This window comes from Cucurbita moschata, unplaced genomic scaffold, assembly GCF_002738365.1.
Source record: "Cucurbita moschata cultivar Rifu unplaced genomic scaffold, Cmos_1.0 Cmo_Scf00001, whole genome shotgun sequence".
Lineage (NCBI taxonomy): Eukaryota > Viridiplantae > Streptophyta > Magnoliopsida > Cucurbitales > Cucurbitaceae > Cucurbita > Cucurbita moschata.
Genome location: NW_019268517.1, coordinates 1,656,274 through 1,672,159, shown reverse-complemented (window position 1 = coordinate 1,672,159; position 15,886 = coordinate 1,656,274). Strand labels below are relative to the sequence as shown.

At 36.9% G+C, this 15,886-nt stretch overlaps 3 protein-coding genes across 5 annotated transcripts; 2 read left to right on the top strand and 1 right to left on the bottom strand.

Moving 5' to 3' along the window:
* Positions 1–702: 702 nt before the first annotated feature.
* On the top strand, positions 703–6,647 carry LOC111451029. 3 transcript variants are annotated; one of them, XR_002711912.1, is made up of 10 exons: positions 703–818; positions 1,765–2,750; positions 3,750–4,410; positions 4,509–4,586; positions 4,884–5,084; positions 5,270–5,370; positions 5,607–5,706; positions 5,830–5,928; positions 6,012–6,137; positions 6,382–6,647. XR_002711912.1 is itself a non-coding variant. In XM_023091272.1 (9 exons), the coding sequence occupies exons 2-9, from the start codon at positions 1,768–1,770 to the stop codon at positions 6,072–6,074; spliced, it is 2,286 nt and encodes a 761-aa protein (XP_022947040.1). In that variant the 5' UTR covers positions 703–818; positions 1,765–1,767; the 3' UTR covers positions 6,075–6,292. The 3 variants fall into 3 exon arrangements, 1 of the variants encoding a protein (XP_022947040.1); XR_002711911.1 differs by having other exon boundaries at positions 6,374–6,647; XM_023091272.1 differs by lacking the exon at positions 6,382–6,647 and having other exon boundaries at positions 6,012–6,292.
* A 926-nt stretch (positions 6,648–7,573) lies between these two features.
* On the top strand, positions 7,574–8,414 carry LOC111448364 (ethylene-responsive transcription factor ERF118-like). The gene has a single exon (XM_023087923.1). It carries the CDS (start codon positions 7,700–7,702, stop codon positions 8,144–8,146), a length of 447 nt encoding a protein of 148 aa, XP_022943691.1. The 5' UTR covers positions 7,574–7,699; the 3' UTR covers positions 8,147–8,414.
* A 432-nt stretch (positions 8,415–8,846) lies between these two features.
* On the bottom strand, positions 8,847–15,652 carry LOC111464840. The gene is made up of 10 exons (XM_023109131.1): positions 15,497–15,652; positions 12,748–15,328; positions 12,337–12,663; positions 12,170–12,256; positions 11,050–11,202; positions 10,632–10,795; positions 10,403–10,550; positions 9,860–9,982; positions 9,633–9,720; positions 8,847–9,243 (listed from the first exon to the last, which is right to left on the bottom strand). The coding sequence occupies exons 2-10, from the start codon at positions 14,959–14,961 to the stop codon at positions 9,053–9,055; spliced, it is 3,495 nt and encodes a 1,164-aa protein (XP_022964899.1). The 5' UTR covers positions 14,962–15,328; positions 15,497–15,652; the 3' UTR covers positions 8,847–9,052.
* Between the last annotated feature and the right edge of the window lie 234 nt (positions 15,653–15,886).

Below are 15,886 nucleotides of genomic sequence, written 5' to 3'. Positions count from 1 at the left end.
AAAACTTAGACGACGCACCCTTGACTATTAAAAGCTCAAGGGTGAGTTCTTTACTTAAGAGAGAATGGGGAGTGAATCGAATCCGTTTTCGTTCTAGGTTTGGTTCGGACTGCTCTCGATTTTATTCGTAGTTAGAAATGAGGAAGAAGTTCAAATCAATGAACATTAATAAACTATCGTTTAGGTGGGCAACCATGGATAACAAAACTCGTAAGGTGTTCATTCTTCAAGCTGGGGCAAATGTGTTCGGATAATAAAATGTTCTATAATTACATTTGTAGTAGAAATCTACGAGAACATCAGACGAAAAATCATATTTCAATGTATTTTTACTCATTAAAACCTTTATAAAATGTAAATTATTTTTGAAAAATACATATTTATTTTTTTTTAAGAACAAGGGACAAAATTAGAAGGTTTTTATTTTTATTTTTGTTATTTTTATTTTAATAATTTAGCCAATATATTTGTTGTTGTTATTATCATTATTTATAAAAGAACATATTTACACATATTTATGGAAATACAACTACCGCTAAAATTTTGGACTGAAATGAAATGAAAGCCCAGAAAGTTTTTAATGGGCCAAGGTTGCTTAATCGGGCCTCAATATTATCTGGGCCCAAATTCGAATAGACGGTGCGACCCGACCCGACTCCACTCGCACCAGGGAATAGGGAACGGTGGGTTCAGACTTTAGAGAAGGGAAGAAATAGGATGAAGGTGATTGAATGGCCTCACCATCGTCTTTTTCGTCGTAATTGAATTCAACCCGTGGGCTTCTCGCTTTTCTGGATTTGAACCAGAAATTCGCCGAGGTTTGATCAATTCTTTCGTTTGAACATTGCACTTTTAGGTTAAAATTGTGAAAATTTTCAATTTGGTTGTTGCCTTTTCTTTTTCCATTAATTAATATACGTTCTGAATATTATTTACTGTGGCATTCGATTCGCCTTCTAGATGATCGGAATGGTTTGTTTTTTGTAATTCTTTTGGCTCTGATTTAGTTGAATAAAATTTTCTGAATCAGTTGGTTCTTGAAAAACGATTAGAACATAACACAGAAGGTTAGAGCTGGAGTACTTGTAGGATGTTGTTGTCTATCCATTGTGCTCTACAAGACATGAATTTGATAGTTGATTGAGAATCGATATCTCCTATAGATTTTGTGGTCGCCTTGGTTTATATCTATCATAGGAAAAAGGAGTGGGAGATGGATTTCTTGATTGTGATAGAAATACATGTTCTACTGTGAAAGAATCTGTGATTTTCTAATACTTTTTCTTAGTAGGAAACGATTCCCTTTGTGGAAAGGTATGCTTGAATAGGATTCAAATAAGGGTAGATTGCTATTTTGCTTGTACATAAGCTTATGATTCTACTTTCTCATGTTTCTTTTGCTTTTATAGATGCTAAATGCTAATAATTTCAAAGCAACAAAACGAAAGAGCATCAAGATGTGAACCTATGGGCTGATTGTAATGATAAGCTTTTTATTAATATATGTTAAATTCTCCCTATTCTTCTTTGTTCATGAATTTACGTTTAAATCTTCCTATTCTTCTTTTCGTTCATAAATTTACATTTTACTGTTTGGTTGGAAAATCTACTAGTGAGTGTCAGCATGGTTTCACTACTCATGTTCCTGTTTACTCTCAATATGTTCATTAGTTACCACTTAATTCCCAATTGTCCTTTTGTTTTTTTGAGTGTCCCCAGTTGGGGTACTATAACTATTGGGAGTTGATTTTTTTTCCCATGCAGATCATGAAGGAGATGGAGACTGAATGGATCATGGATGTTCCTGATACACCTGATCGGTTAGCTGCCCGACAAATTAATGGCAGACAGTTTATTCAGACGGAGGGTGGTTCATCCTTATCTAATCGTTTGAGAAAGCCTGATTTCATGATGGAAAAGGGGATGAATGGCATGAAGGGTGCAGGGGTGCTTGTCAGTGAAAATGGGCATGATTTGAGATTAGACAGTAGTTCCAAAAATATTCCTGGTGATGATTTTAAGGATCGCAGTAACACCATTATTCTTTCAGCGGGAGAGAATTCTTATGCATCACAAAATCATATTTTACTTAGAAAAGGTGGAAGGGAAAAATATTCATGTCAGGGGCCAAAACCTTTTAATTCCCCTCGTCGCATTGATAAAGGGATTACGATATCTGTCGACACTCCTTCCAAACCTCCTGCTCGTCAAGAAAATACTGTCATTCCAAAAATAAGAGAACCTGATCATAAGTACAGACCTCAGATGGTTTATCCTCATTTTACAGCTAAGGACTGTAAGATGGAGAACACATTGAATGGACAGTCCACACGTTATATGCCAAATGCTCCAAAGAGATCCAGCACGATCATTAAAGGGAAGGAAAAGGCTGTTGAGGAATCAAATAACACTCATAATCGACATGAGAAGCAAGTTTTGGATTCTCACCAGTTTGTTAACTCCCCTAGAGCCACTGGACATAAAAGGCTGGTCAGAAATGGTTGTATCTCACCTCATAATATATCATCAAAGACAAAACATTTATCTGAGCAGTGTGAAAAGAGTTCTAGAGGTGTAGACCAGAGCAATTTAGGGAGCATGCCATCAAGCAGTCCATCTTGTCTGATTGATATAAAGGATATAGTTGCGGAAGACAATCGTATTAACAAAGATAAAGGAAAAAGGATTATGCGTCAACCTTCTACATCACATGATGATGATGATATCAAAGTCATTTGTGCATCTAGCAGGTAACAGAAAGATCATCCCCATGCTATGCTTTTGCAAGGATTAAAATTTTTTATTTAGTGTTGACACCATGCTGAAATTGTGTTTTTCTGCTCATATTTTGATGTTGGCTGCCTATGTGAGGTATTGGAGACTGAAATTTTCCTCTTGTGAGTTTACTAGTATTTTTGCATGCTCTCGCTCAAGCTTATTTGGTCGGTGCTTCGGGTTTCATACATTCAATTGAAATTCTTTATGTAAGCATAAAACTGCACTTTCTTTTAGAGTCCTCATACTTTCGTCACTCTGGAACCTCTTCCCTCTATCGAAGGTGAATCTAGGAGTGGCATCTTTGTTTATTTTATTCACGTTAGGACGTAATGGCAGTTCATTTATCTTACAAATGTTACCCGTTGTTTTTAGAAATTTCCTATGTCCTCCAAACAACCTTATGGTTTGCTGCCGGAGTGCTAATTTTGACACTTTCAGGCTCTGCTATCCTCGTATTACAAAATAATTTGGTAAACACTTCAAATCCAGCTTTGTTCTTAATGTTAGGATTTTAGTACGTCCTGCCGTCTTGAATTGAGTGCTTGTAAAACTACTCACTTTCTCAAGGTTGTTGCATGTTGCCTTATGCATGTTTGTCATTTTCGTTCGGCCTGAAAGTTCTTAGTGCCACTTTACCAGGGACTTTCGATCAAATAGATTTGACTCTCCACTATAGTGCTGTTCTATTCCATGTCTTCATGTAATAGACTACAGTCTTTTCATTGATTGATTGGCAAACTACTTTATGACCACTCTAGCAGGTATATGAAACCACACGTTAACTGTTTTGTTGGATTTACAACAACTGAAAGTAGTTGGAAATTGAACCCTATCTAAATATCAGTAAAAATAACGTGCATTTAACAACTCAAGTTGTTGATGCCAATGCATACTAAAATTTAGCTTTGATTTGTCTTGTTATGCCTGCAGCCTTCAAAAGCAATTTGTCCTGATATCTTATTTGCTTTCAGTGTCGCGGAAAAGGCCGTTGGAGCTAATCCAGTCGGAACTTCCAGATTAGATACATCTGAATGTTCTGAAGAATTAGGTGGTTGGAGAAGAACACATAATAATTCAAGGAAGGGGATTTTCTTGTCTAATCCATCTGGGAATTCTTTTAAGAAAATAAATAACATTGGAAAACTTTCTAATGGAGAAACTGAAATTGTTATGGAGAGAAAAACCCCTAACAAGAAAGACCAAGGAGCGGAAATTGGTTGTGCTAGAAATGCTGATACAGCTCAAAGGGCTTTTGGCATTGTACCCAAGATAGACCAGACCGTTGGACCAATGCATGCTGAAAGCAAACTCAACAAAAGACGGAAGAAACTTGGATCAACCTCACAAACTAATACTTCATTGCACGTTCCAGACGTTGTGTACCTCGATACACCTGGGGAGTCTTCAAATGCAAGGTCAAATAGACTCCAGAGTCAAAGAATTTGTGATAACTTGAATGATGTTATTGAGGTTGATGAGTTGTCACCTGAAATTAGACACCCTACCTCCCAGACTGTTGGTTGCCCAAATGATGACAGTGTAGATGCTAAGGCAAGACAACTTGAAGCTGACGAGATGTTGGCTCGTGACCTTCAGGAACAACTATATCAGGAGATGCCTGTTGGAGAAGAGGTGATTAATTCATTTTTAAGCTGTGCTTATCCATGCTTAATCAGCAATTACTAAGATGGTATTCTTAGTTATCATAAGTTTTATATTTCTTCTGGCAGATTGATGAACATTTAGCTATGGCACTGCAGCAGGTGGAGAATGGGCATTTTGCACCTCCTTCCCGGCGGACACACAATGTATTATATCCTTTGCCTGTCCTTTTTTCTTCCTGTGATTGCAGCAGCATTTTTGGTGTAATTGACATAGCTTTGAATTACCATGTTTCCTAAATGCATTTTCTTAATGGGTTTGGTGGAAAGATAGATAACATGTTTTCCTACAAAACTTTGATCTTTCTTCCATTTATTTTTCTCTGTTTTTTTAAAATTGTATATAATATGATCTTTAACGAGTACAGTTCAATCATGCGTTCTTATTTCTGATGCTCCCCGTATCCTTCTGCTATCTAAAAGTTGATTGGTTCTTTTGTTTAGAGTCAAAGGGGCTCGATGGTAGCACAGGCAAATAGACGCACTCGATCTCAATCTGTACAAAGTTCTTCTAATAGAACACGGACTCGAGTAACCCACTCTGCACGAATGGCACAAATGAGAAATCAATTTTTTGGTGGCTCTCATAGAGTGTCAACTAGACAAAGGAATGTTAATTTTCCTATGCATATGGATTTGGATATGGTAATTACTATAATCTTCGACTCTTTGTCGGTGCTAGGCTAACCAGCTACATTTTTCTTATTAATCAGAATTTTTTTTCCCTTTTCTTGTGGACAAGATATATAAAATAGATTGCTGATGAAATTTTTGTAATGAGAGTTTATACTTTACCATTTCTTACAGCTGGTAACTTGCTTTTAATACAGAGACTTGATATATTGGAAGCGCTCGAGGCCGCAGTTGGAGACGTGGAAGATGTGAGAATGAATAGGAGGGGCATTTTGCACATCCAGCGCGATTTTAACGAGTAAGTTTTTAATCTATTCGAAAACAATTTGTAACCCAACTTCTATTTGTTGCAAATTATTGTGACATGATCTTTTGTGCACTTGTTATATATATTTATCTAAGTAAAGAGTACGTTTGGCTAGAGACTGAAAACTCATCAAGTGATCTATCTTTTCAGCTTCTTGAAATCAAGTTATTCTCTTTGACCAGTTGTTTTAAATTTATGACATTCTTTTTCATAATTATTTCTGGTAGGAATGATTACGAAATGTTGCTATCCCTCGACGAGAACAACCACCGCCATGCTGGTGCATCGACGAACCGGATTAATAGTTTGCCTCAATCTACTGTTCAGGTGGGTGGTGGTTCTACATCCAGTTTTCAGTTGTCCTTTCCCTTGATCAAAACTCATTCTCTCGACCACCAGATCTGCTAGTTTATCTGCTCCTCCTGACAATTTGTTTCCCATCTTCCTCAGACCGACAGCATGGAAGAAGCTTGTGCAATTTGTCTTGATACACCGACCATTGGAGACGTCATTCGCCATCTACCTTGCTTACACAAATTTCATAAAGATGTATGCATGCTTTAACATAGAAGTACCGTCCTCCTTTTCAAGTCATAACCACTAACCTCTTCTCTTTCTGTTTGTTGTTTCAGTGTATCGATCCATGGCTACAGAGGCGAACGTCGTGCCCAGTTTGTAAGTTGTCAATCGCTTGATATTAAGGGCGACTTCGGGGTATTACAAGTCTGCACGCTCTCTTACTCTCTTTTGGAGCCAAGGTAAACCAGATTTATTATTTTCATTTTGCTCTCTACCTTTTGGATTAGGAGATCATGTAACAGATATTTTCGTATCATGGAGATGAATTCGTCTCCGATCCAATTCAGGTTTTCCTTATGCTACATATTATATGTGATGTTAGAAAGTTAGTATACATGTTTTTTTCTGGATGACAATGGTCTTTTCTAAATGATTCTCGTGCTGTGTAGTTTCTCTAATTTTCTCTTCGTCTCATCGTATTAGAACGCTTGATCTCGGGCAGTCGGAATCGTTAGACTTCAAAGGTGCAATTCTCCATTGGGGAACAGAGCAAAGTTTCCAGCTCGAACGAGTGGGTATGGTTTTGAATGAATCATCAACCAACCGGAGAAGATTCATAATTTGTATCTATGGCAGCCTATTTATAATTTATATGCTAACCCATTGCCATACAGCAAGAAAAGCTTAATATATTGGCTTGGAATGCCCAAAATTTAACAGGAAAACTTTGCAGGTAAAATTGAATTCACCATTTCATTCACCTCTCTAGCAATCTTTATTAGGAATAAAATTATTAAATTAAATTTTTAGTTTATAAATAGTTTTTTCTGTCTTTAAATTTCAAAATCTTATAATTTAATTTATGAGATTTCTATTATGATATAACATATGGTTCATGCAATTATTTTCTAATTATTTTTTAGTGTTTTTTAGCTGATTTTATTAAAAAAAAATTGCCTTTTTTTTTCCCCTCGGATTTAAAGGGAAATTAAATTAAAACTATAATGAAAAAAAATTTAAATTCAACTTTGTTGCATTTTCGAGGAATAATTTATATTTATTGAAAAAATTTATTTTCGAACTTTTAGGTAAATAGTATTTTTATTAAAAGAATATTCTTTTATCAGCTTGATTTATAATGTAATATTCTATTTGCTTTATAGGTGGAAACTAATGATTGACTCTTTTTATATTTTAGAAATTTGCATAAAATCAAATTATATACAATTTGTTTTCACTTTTCCTACCCTTTTACCCAATTTTTTTATAGATTAAATTTATAATTTAATATAATTTTATCATAACTAATATTCGATTCTTTATAAGTTTTATATCTTTTCAATACTATCGAATTATATATATATATTATACTTTTCCTACCATTTTTGATATTCTATTGATGGTAATAAATAACTTTTATTTTTAATTTGCGCATGACAATAAATAGAATAATTCGATTTTTTATTATTATATATAACTTAAATCTCATATTAAATTATTTTAGCGAAAACTATCATAATTTTGGAAAAGTTACACCTTACCCCATGAATTAAAAGAAAAAAAAAGAATTTATGAAATAAATAAGTTGAGAAATATTATGGAAAAAAGCTCATTGGTCAGAAAGAAAAAAAAAAAGAAAGAAAGAAAGAAAAAAAAAAACTGATGCGGCATCTAAAAGGAAATATTCTCCTCCAAAATTGCCTGAACCACCCGTATTAAACACCTAACGATTCAAAAATGTAATTGAAAATTCAAAAAGAGAAAAAAAAAATCGAGTCGAAATCCTTTGGAAGAACACAAAATGAGTAGAAAAATCCGCGTAATCTGCAGCGATCCTGATGGAACAGATTCATCTTCCAGCGAAAACGAAAGAGACGAAACAAAATCTTCAAAATCGAAGCGCATCGTGCGAGAAATTCACTTCCCCAATTTTCCTTCTCGCGCTTCAAAATCGATCGATGATGAAATCTCTCGGAGCTCTTCTCAGGACAGCAACAATGGCGACAAATCCTTCACGAACAGAGGAACGGCCTGCCGATACAGAGGCGTGAGGCAGAGAAAATGGGGGAAATGGGCTGCTGAAATTCGAGATCCCTTCAAGAGAGCTCGTATTTGGCTCGGAACTTACAATACTGCTGAGGAAGCTTCTAGGGTTTACGAATCGAAGCGGCTCGAGTTCCAGACCGCCATGGCCGCCGCCGCCGCCGCCCCAAAACCTCCAGCAGGTTCAAAGCTTCTCATCTGTTAAGTTTTTGAGCGTACGATCTGCGCCGGACGGCGGAGTTGACGGCGAGTGAAGGGAGGGAGAGGTACCGGCGACGGCGACGGGAGGGGGAGAATTATGTTTTCCTTTTTTGAATGCCATGTCAGCTTTCTTTTTTACCTAGTCATTTTGCCATGTCAGCTTACAGTAAGGCTGAAACTTGCCACATCAGCTTATTGTAAAGCTTAGTCAGCTTCAGGTTGTACCGTTCTTTTTTCCATCTTTAAATAGGATAAAATTGAATTTAGTGATGAACTTTTCGTCTTCAAATTCTATTCACTTTTTTTAATTCATTCACTTGAATAATAAATTTAGTCATTAAAATATTTATTATTATAATAATAAATTCGAATTCGAATAAGGTAGAGAAGAGATGAAAAATATAATCCATGCCTCATCCCCATTTAGCCAGCTCTCTTCGTGGGATACTTTTCCTGAACTCATGCGTGTTTTTGTGGGTTTTAATGTAACGGGTTTGTCTGAAAATATATGTACCTATATTTTTCTGTCGCGTCGTCCATTTCATGTCATTGTCCTTCGTCCCGCTTTAATTTGTTTAGATGTGATCCAAGCGGGTTCAAGTATTGAATAGCGTATCTACTGAAGTAATACGATTGTCTCGATAACAATCACTATTAATTAGATTATCCTTGAAATAAGGATAATATCGGTTTTAAATTATGCAATTATGCAGCAGTAAGAAATTTTAGCATTAAAGTTAACAATATCTACAGATTTTTGAATATCAGCTTCATAAAAGTTAGATCTTTGGCTTGTTTCAGCTGATTGAGCAAGCCAGTTAATTAATTACATACAATAGCTTAAGCTCAAGCTTGAGTTCTTTCTTTCTTTTCTCCTTTTCCAATTCACAAGAATGGTGACTTACATGTTTCATCTACTACCTACATTTGGCCTCTTTCTGATCTGGAGCGCTACCGACATGCTGCGAAGTCTATTCGTTATCTCGGTGAACGATGGCCTCGCTGCAGGTTCTGGTGACCAACAGTCTTCCATTAGCTTTTTCCATTCGGTATCGCAGCGTTTAGGGATCGGTGGTCTAAGAGTATTACTTACAATTCCACCTGCCCACCAAATTATAAAACAATTTGAACAACACAACTAGAGATGATTGTTAAAGAAATAAGACATGGTTTAAAATGCTTAATAGCATTTTTGTTAATAATATTAAAATTTTGTTAAAATGGGTAAGATTAATGATTATACAAAAACCACACTTAATAAAACACTTATAAACAAATCATTCTCACTAAAATGACGTGGATGTGACAAATAAGATCAGTATATATCGACCGATGACAAAATTTTGCAATGGTTAATCAAGTGGGGTCGAAATGATCTGAAGTATACAGCAAGAAGAGACAAGGAGTAAAGAAGGATGAAAGAAATTTTCATGTGGAGTATTACTCTTTTGAGAAGGCATTAAAAAAAGGGGCCTAGGAGAGAAAGTTACCAATGATGGCACCACAATGCATGTTGGCATATGGCTCCTCGCCAGTCAAAATCTCCCACATTGCAATACCGAATGAGAAAACATCAACCTATTAGAAAGAAAAATGATGAACAGTTCTGATAGTGTGGGATATTATCATCTTTTGATCTAAACCTACGTAACGCAATGCTTACATGACTTGGTTGGATTGAAAAAACGTAAAAGCTCTTCGATTTTAAGTTACCTACCTTCTCAGAGACCTTAGAACTGCCACTATCTAACAATTCTGGTGCCATCCATGGAAGAGTTCCACGCACACCTCCAGAAACAAGTGTGTTGCGCTTAATTCTCGACAACCCAAAATCTCCAACCTGAAAGACATCAAATGACCCACAAACGAGCTCAGTGTGGCTCAGATATTAAATATGAATTTCAACTGGTCAAAGGAAACTAAAAAGAACTCTTTCAGAAAGTTTTAAAACCTAAGCTTATAAACAGGGTCGAAAATTTTCCATCTTACTCGTTCGCATGCCTCCCTGTTGATAATCAATTTTGTTTTTTGTTTTTAAAATGTGTTAAAAAACTAAGCAAAATCTTAAAATGGGAAACAAAGTTCTTAAAAACTTGATCTTGCTTCTAAAATTTGGCTTAAAACTCTGTGAGTAAAGTAGCGTAATCATAAAAAAAACAAAATGACTATCAACCGGCCTTAATTATCCTCAACAGCATCTCAAATAATATGATATTGGAAACATTGTCGGGCGTGAGATGTTAGCTGTGTTGACAATTACCTTGCATATGGGTCGTTCAGGATCCCTCAAGTTGACCAACAAATTATCACACTTCAGATCAAAATGAACAATGTTTTTCAAATGCAAATATTCCATGCCAAAAGCTGCATCCATTGCAATCATAAGCCTTTTCCGACGATCAAGCACTCTGCACAGAGAATGCTAAAGGTTTGAATCCCTTTTCACAAGAAAGAAGAGGAAAAAAAAAAGTGAAGTTAGAAAAATTTACCTATCCTTTCTTAAAAGAACATGCCTTAATGACCCGTTTACCATATACTCCGTTACAGTTGCCAACGTTCCATCAGGTCCATCAGGAACCACTCCATAAAAAGCCAACACGTTCGGATGGTGAAGAGTCGATAGAATCCTTGCTTCTCTCCAGAAATCTCTAGTCTAAGCAAACAGTGAGATTTTGGTCCCATTTGTGAAAAGTTGGAGGAATTAGATTGTAGGAAGCATGTTCATAGGCCTAATCATTATTGAAATGCATTTGAGAAAATAAAAAGGTGCAGCTTTTTCTTTGAAACTGCAGGCAAAATTTTGTAACTTTCTGTGATAATTTTCATAACTAATATCTTAAGAAGCCCTTGAACACTGGAATTGGTTATACATTTAAAAAGAAATTTTCGAAGTTATGTGAAACCCACCAGTCTTTCTTGCTCAGAAAAACTTCCTGAGAAGCAACTCTTTTTTATTCTCTTAATAGCGACATCCGTTCCCCTCCATTTTCCATGAAAAACTGTGCCAAACGTCCCAGATCCTAATTCTTGCAGTTCTTCAAGATCTTCATTCTTTATGATCTGCATATCAACATATGAATCGATCAATTAAACATAATGCGAACTTCGGAGATTGAAGAAAGGTAAGAGACTTCAAATACTAATAGTTCACACTCTCGATAGGTAGATGGTACAGAAACAAAATAATTCATGACCAACAGAGTGAAAGTTCCACTCAATCCACTATTAACAGCCCAAGTCCACCGCTAACAGATATTGTCTTCTTTGGGCTTTCCCTTCCAGATTTTCCCTCAAGGTTTTAAAACGTGTCTGCTAGGGAGATGTTTCCACAACCTTTTAAAGAATGCTTCGTTCTCCTCCCTAACTGATGTGAGATCTCACAATCCACCTCCCTTCGTGGTCCAGCGTCCCTACTAGCACTCGTTCCTTTCTCCAATCGATGTGGGACCCCCCAATCCACCCCCTTTGGGACCCAACGTCCTTGCTGGCACACTGCCTCGTGTCCACCCCCTTCGGGGCTCAGCCTCCTCGCGGGCACATTGGCCAATGTTTGTCTCTGATATCATTTACAACAGTCCAAGTCCACCGCTAGCATATATTGTCCTTTTTGAGCTTTCCTTTCCGAGCTTCCCCTTAAGGTTTTTAAAATGCGTCTGCTAGGGAGAGGTTTCCACACCCTTATAAAGAATGCTTCGTTTTCCTTTCCAACCAATGTGATCTCACAGCTACCATCGTCTTTACGCTAAAATTGCAAAATTCTTATCCACGGCCTTAGATGTTTTCTTCTAACCAACAAGAAAGAGTTATTAAGCACAAATGACAAGTGTGCGTGGAAAATGCTCAATACTATTACAACAACATCCAGCGATGCATATTTTACAAAGATCATTATTACCACAAGGTCAACATGATTTCAAAAAGTTAGAGGTACCTTAAGTGGACGAAAGAATTCAATAGATATTATATATGAGAATTAAATCCATACGGAAAGGCGCATATGTTGTGATAAAGTAGAGAAGCTCGGAACCTGCAGGCCATAGATGCCGGCTTCAATTTCAGCTATTGCTGCCTCGCTCATTGATTCATCCCTAGAATTAAGAATACTGTCTGCATCCTGAAAAAATGGACTATTGGATTAAAGACTAATGAACTGGAATACTGGCACAAAAGTTGATATTCACAGGAAAAGTGTACCTCATGGTCAGTTTCTGTACTAGGAATATGAGCATCATGTCCTCTTGAAGATGGAGAGTCATCACTGGCCTCATTTTCAACCCGTGGGATAACTCCAGAAGCTAAGGGTATGTCGGGAGGTATACTATGAGTTACATCTTCAACTATTACAGCTAATCCCACGTCCTCATTGCTATGAAAATCATCTGAATTTGATGATTTGATAAACAGAGAATCATCAAGATTGCTCTTTTTTCTACTATGGTCTGCAACCTTACGGTAATTACAGGTTACGAAGTTCTCATCGCCTAGAGAAACATCTCTACCTAAAGCAGAACTATCCCATGTCTGATAATAACAAAAAGAGACAGTTAGCTCATATAAATTACGCCTAAAAGAAACATTATTATTTTAAAAAAGAGATACACTTACTGGTTCCTGATTTATGATCTTTCTGTCGCACAAAGCTTGAGTTGTAAGAGGTAGTAGATCAGCAGATGCGCAAGAAAATGGTTGGCTCCTTACTATATCAGAAGTGGTTCGTTGATCCTCGACAGAATATTGGCTCTCCTCGAAAACTTTTGGAGCAGTTGTTTCTAAATGGTAAATGAGGGAGGGGCCATCCACGACATCTGCAGATTTTTCTAATTCAAACCCTCGTTCTGCAGAAGTTCTGCCTCCAAGGCTTTGTACCTCTAGCGGGGGGTAACCATTTTGTTGGTAGTCAACATGTTGCAAGTATTTGTATTTTTCATCACCATTAAGTGATGGGACATAAATACGTCCATTGAAATTAACCTTTTTTTCATCAAAATTGCATTCTTCATATCCTTCATTCTCACTACCAGACGCCAACTTTCCATGTTTCTCATACTTGGCATCTTGAAATTCCCCGCCAACTCTCTGTTTCCATATCGTTTGGAAATCCTGAAAGGAACTTGACATTGCCATTGAATATAATTGATCACTATCATTGAATGAGTTCAGTGGATAGGCTCCTCCATGTTTCAACTTTTGATCCTGTTCCTTTAGTAGGGGCTCAGAATGTGAATGCATCATTGTTTGTCTCATGTGGGTGGTTCCAGATCTTAACTGCATCAAATATTCGGCATCCGAGTATAGCTGTTCATAATTAACTGCCCGTTCCTTGAGCAGAGTCTTGATTGAATGTGTATCACTTTGATCCCAGTAAGTTGCAGGCACAAAATCTTCGCTGGAGCTTTGTGGGAAATGAACATCATGAACTTTGTATTTCTCATCAGTTTCCACTGTAGATTTGTCATGATGATAATTCATCAGCGGAGAACCATGGTAAAGGTTATTGTGACGGCCTATTGCATCGACATAATAAACCGTATCACATGGACGTTTTTCTGCAACAAATGGAGTGAAGTTTCTAGCATCTTCTGCGTATGTTGGATCCACGTTCTTAAAATCTTTTTGCTTTACTGCAACCGGAGAAAATAAAGGTGTTTGATTAAATGACTTGCGTGGGGTTTGAATGGGTATTAACAATTGACCACCAGGTCTAGGAAACATTCCTGCCAAATTTGGTATAGGTGAATTGGCATCTTTTAAGTCTGTAGCATGTGAAGAAACAGTACAAAAATTGGGACTAGGATCTGAGATGGTTCCCACCTGGCTAGTCTGACTTGTGAAACTCTGTCCACTAGAGCTCCTTTGAAGACTTGGGTCTAGCATACCATTTACAGCCGCAACATATTGATAATCAACATCAATTGGTTGAACCACCCTTCCTTCAATAGAAGTAGGACTCTCACAACAATCATTTGTAGAAACAAGAATTATTCTGAGTCTTTGAGAACTCCCTGCGTTTTCCAGCTCATGATATTCCTCAATCATATGATGAAGATCCTCATCAGAACAAACAGAGATAAGTGAATCGAGATCTTCACCAGGAAGCTGGTACTTTATAGTGTGGACATACTTACAGACAGCGTATGTCTTTCTGATAAGTTGTTCACAAGAGATGTTTTTCCTAATGGATATAATGCGTGTTTCTCCACCTACATATCTAAGCTTCCCATCATTAGGCCTTGGTAATATTCTACCTCCAAAACTACAGAGAAATTTCATCTTGCCAGTGACAGGGAAATCTCCCAATCCAGCCCCACAAGGATAACATGAATGAGGTGATTCCATTGCATACAAGGCCAGTGTTGAGGGGTCAAATTGAACTCGGTTAATTTCATCAGCATATGCACCAGATGCTTGTCCAGTAGCACTATATTCCCACTGATATTTGCTTGTGCTGTTAGGATAAACCTTGTTATCCCTTTCAGCTGCATAAGCATTCGCGGGCATTGATGATAATTCTGAACTGCTTTCAGAATTCATCCTCTTGAGTCCAAGAATTCCACTGAGATCCTCATATACGAGTTGGCTTCTCGGATTTAAAGCAAGACCTGTTCTCTTTTGCGGCTGCTGTTGTTGATCTCCATCACTCACATCCGACAACCTTCTTAAAGCAGCTCGATCCCTCACAAACTGGGGAGAAAATACCTCACCCGTCTGTACACAAACATCACTCACACCATGATCTGCAGTAATTCGGACATCCGTAACAACTCTTGGTCGTTCCATGTATAATTGTTGGCTTAAAGTGTTATGTACTTTCCTAGCCATGACCTCAAAAACTTAAGCCGTTCAACATATGAACATTTTCAGGCCTTTTAAGCTATCTTCTCCATTCTTCTTCAAAATATAATTATTTTCAGCCACATGAACAACAATAATCCACAAATTTTCTAATTCTACACTCCGAACACCTAAATAACCTCTTTAGATGCTCATTTCGTTTCTCCTAACTTTACAGAACATTCAATCTCCTCAAATATCGCAGCAAGGGCGAGTCAATGCCGGCACCGACAGTTTCCATTCATTTCTCAACAACAATAAAAAAAAAAAAATCTAAAACCACGCGGAGAATTGAAACGTTGAAATGAAGATACATAGAATCAATTAACAAAAATCCCTCGCTCACCCAATCCAACTGCAGAATGAAGATACATAGAATCAATTAACAAAAATTCACTCATTGTGAACATCTTGCAACAGCGCCAGGTATTTGGGAGAAATTTTTGTCTTAACAAACACAAAATTTTACCCTAGCTAGAAACGATCACAATACATACGGAAGATGAGAAATTCAAAACCGTACCTGTTTCCGATTCTGCGAGCTTACAATCGAACGAAAAAATGCTGAAAAAAATGAGAGAGAAAGAAGTTGAAAGAGGAACGGAGTTGTAGGAGAGCAACAATGGCTAGCATATCGCGGCAAAATCAGAGGGGCGGAAGCTCCCAACCGCCAAACTAATTTATGAATTTCTCGCTTTTTTCAACGCAACCCCTCCAGTTGGTTGGTTTTTTATTTATTATTATTATTATTTTAAATAATCTTTTAATATCCATTCATGGCAAGATTTGTAATAATAAGTAAATGAATTCTAAAAATATTATATAATTAATTATCGAGAATTTTCAATCATAGTTAGTACCAACTATCACGGTCGTACTTTTCAAATCATGCAGCATGATGATTCTAACACGA

Excerpts from the sequence above, each read along its gene's own strand:
- LOC111451029 (XM_023091272.1), top strand. The coding sequence starts at position 1,768 with ATGAAGGAGATGGAGACTGAATGGATCATGGATGTTCCTGATACACCT. Across the intron at positions 4,587-4,883 it reads CTTCCCGGCGGACACACAAT|AGTCAAAGGGGCTCGATGGT; the intron begins GTATTATATCCT and ends TCTTTTGTTTAG. Across the intron at positions 5,371-5,606 it reads ATCCAGCGCGATTTTAACGA|GAATGATTACGAAATGTTGC; the intron begins GTAAGTTTTTAA and ends TATTTCTGGTAG.
- LOC111448364 (XM_023087923.1), top strand. The coding sequence starts at position 7,700 with ATGAGTAGAAAAATCCGCGTAATCTGCAGCGATCCTGATGGAACAGAT.
- LOC111464840 (XM_023109131.1), bottom strand. The coding sequence starts at position 14,961 with ATGGCTAGGAAAGTACATAACACTTTAAGCCAACAATTATACATGGAA. Across the intron at positions 12,257-12,336 it reads GTACAGAAACTGACCATGAG|GATGCAGACAGTATTCTTAA; the intron begins GTACACTTTTCC and ends CCATTTTTTCAG. Across the intron at positions 9,244-9,632 it reads GCATTGTGGTGCCATCATTG|GTGGAATTGTAAGTAATACT; the intron begins GTAACTTTCTCT and ends TTTGGTGGGCAG.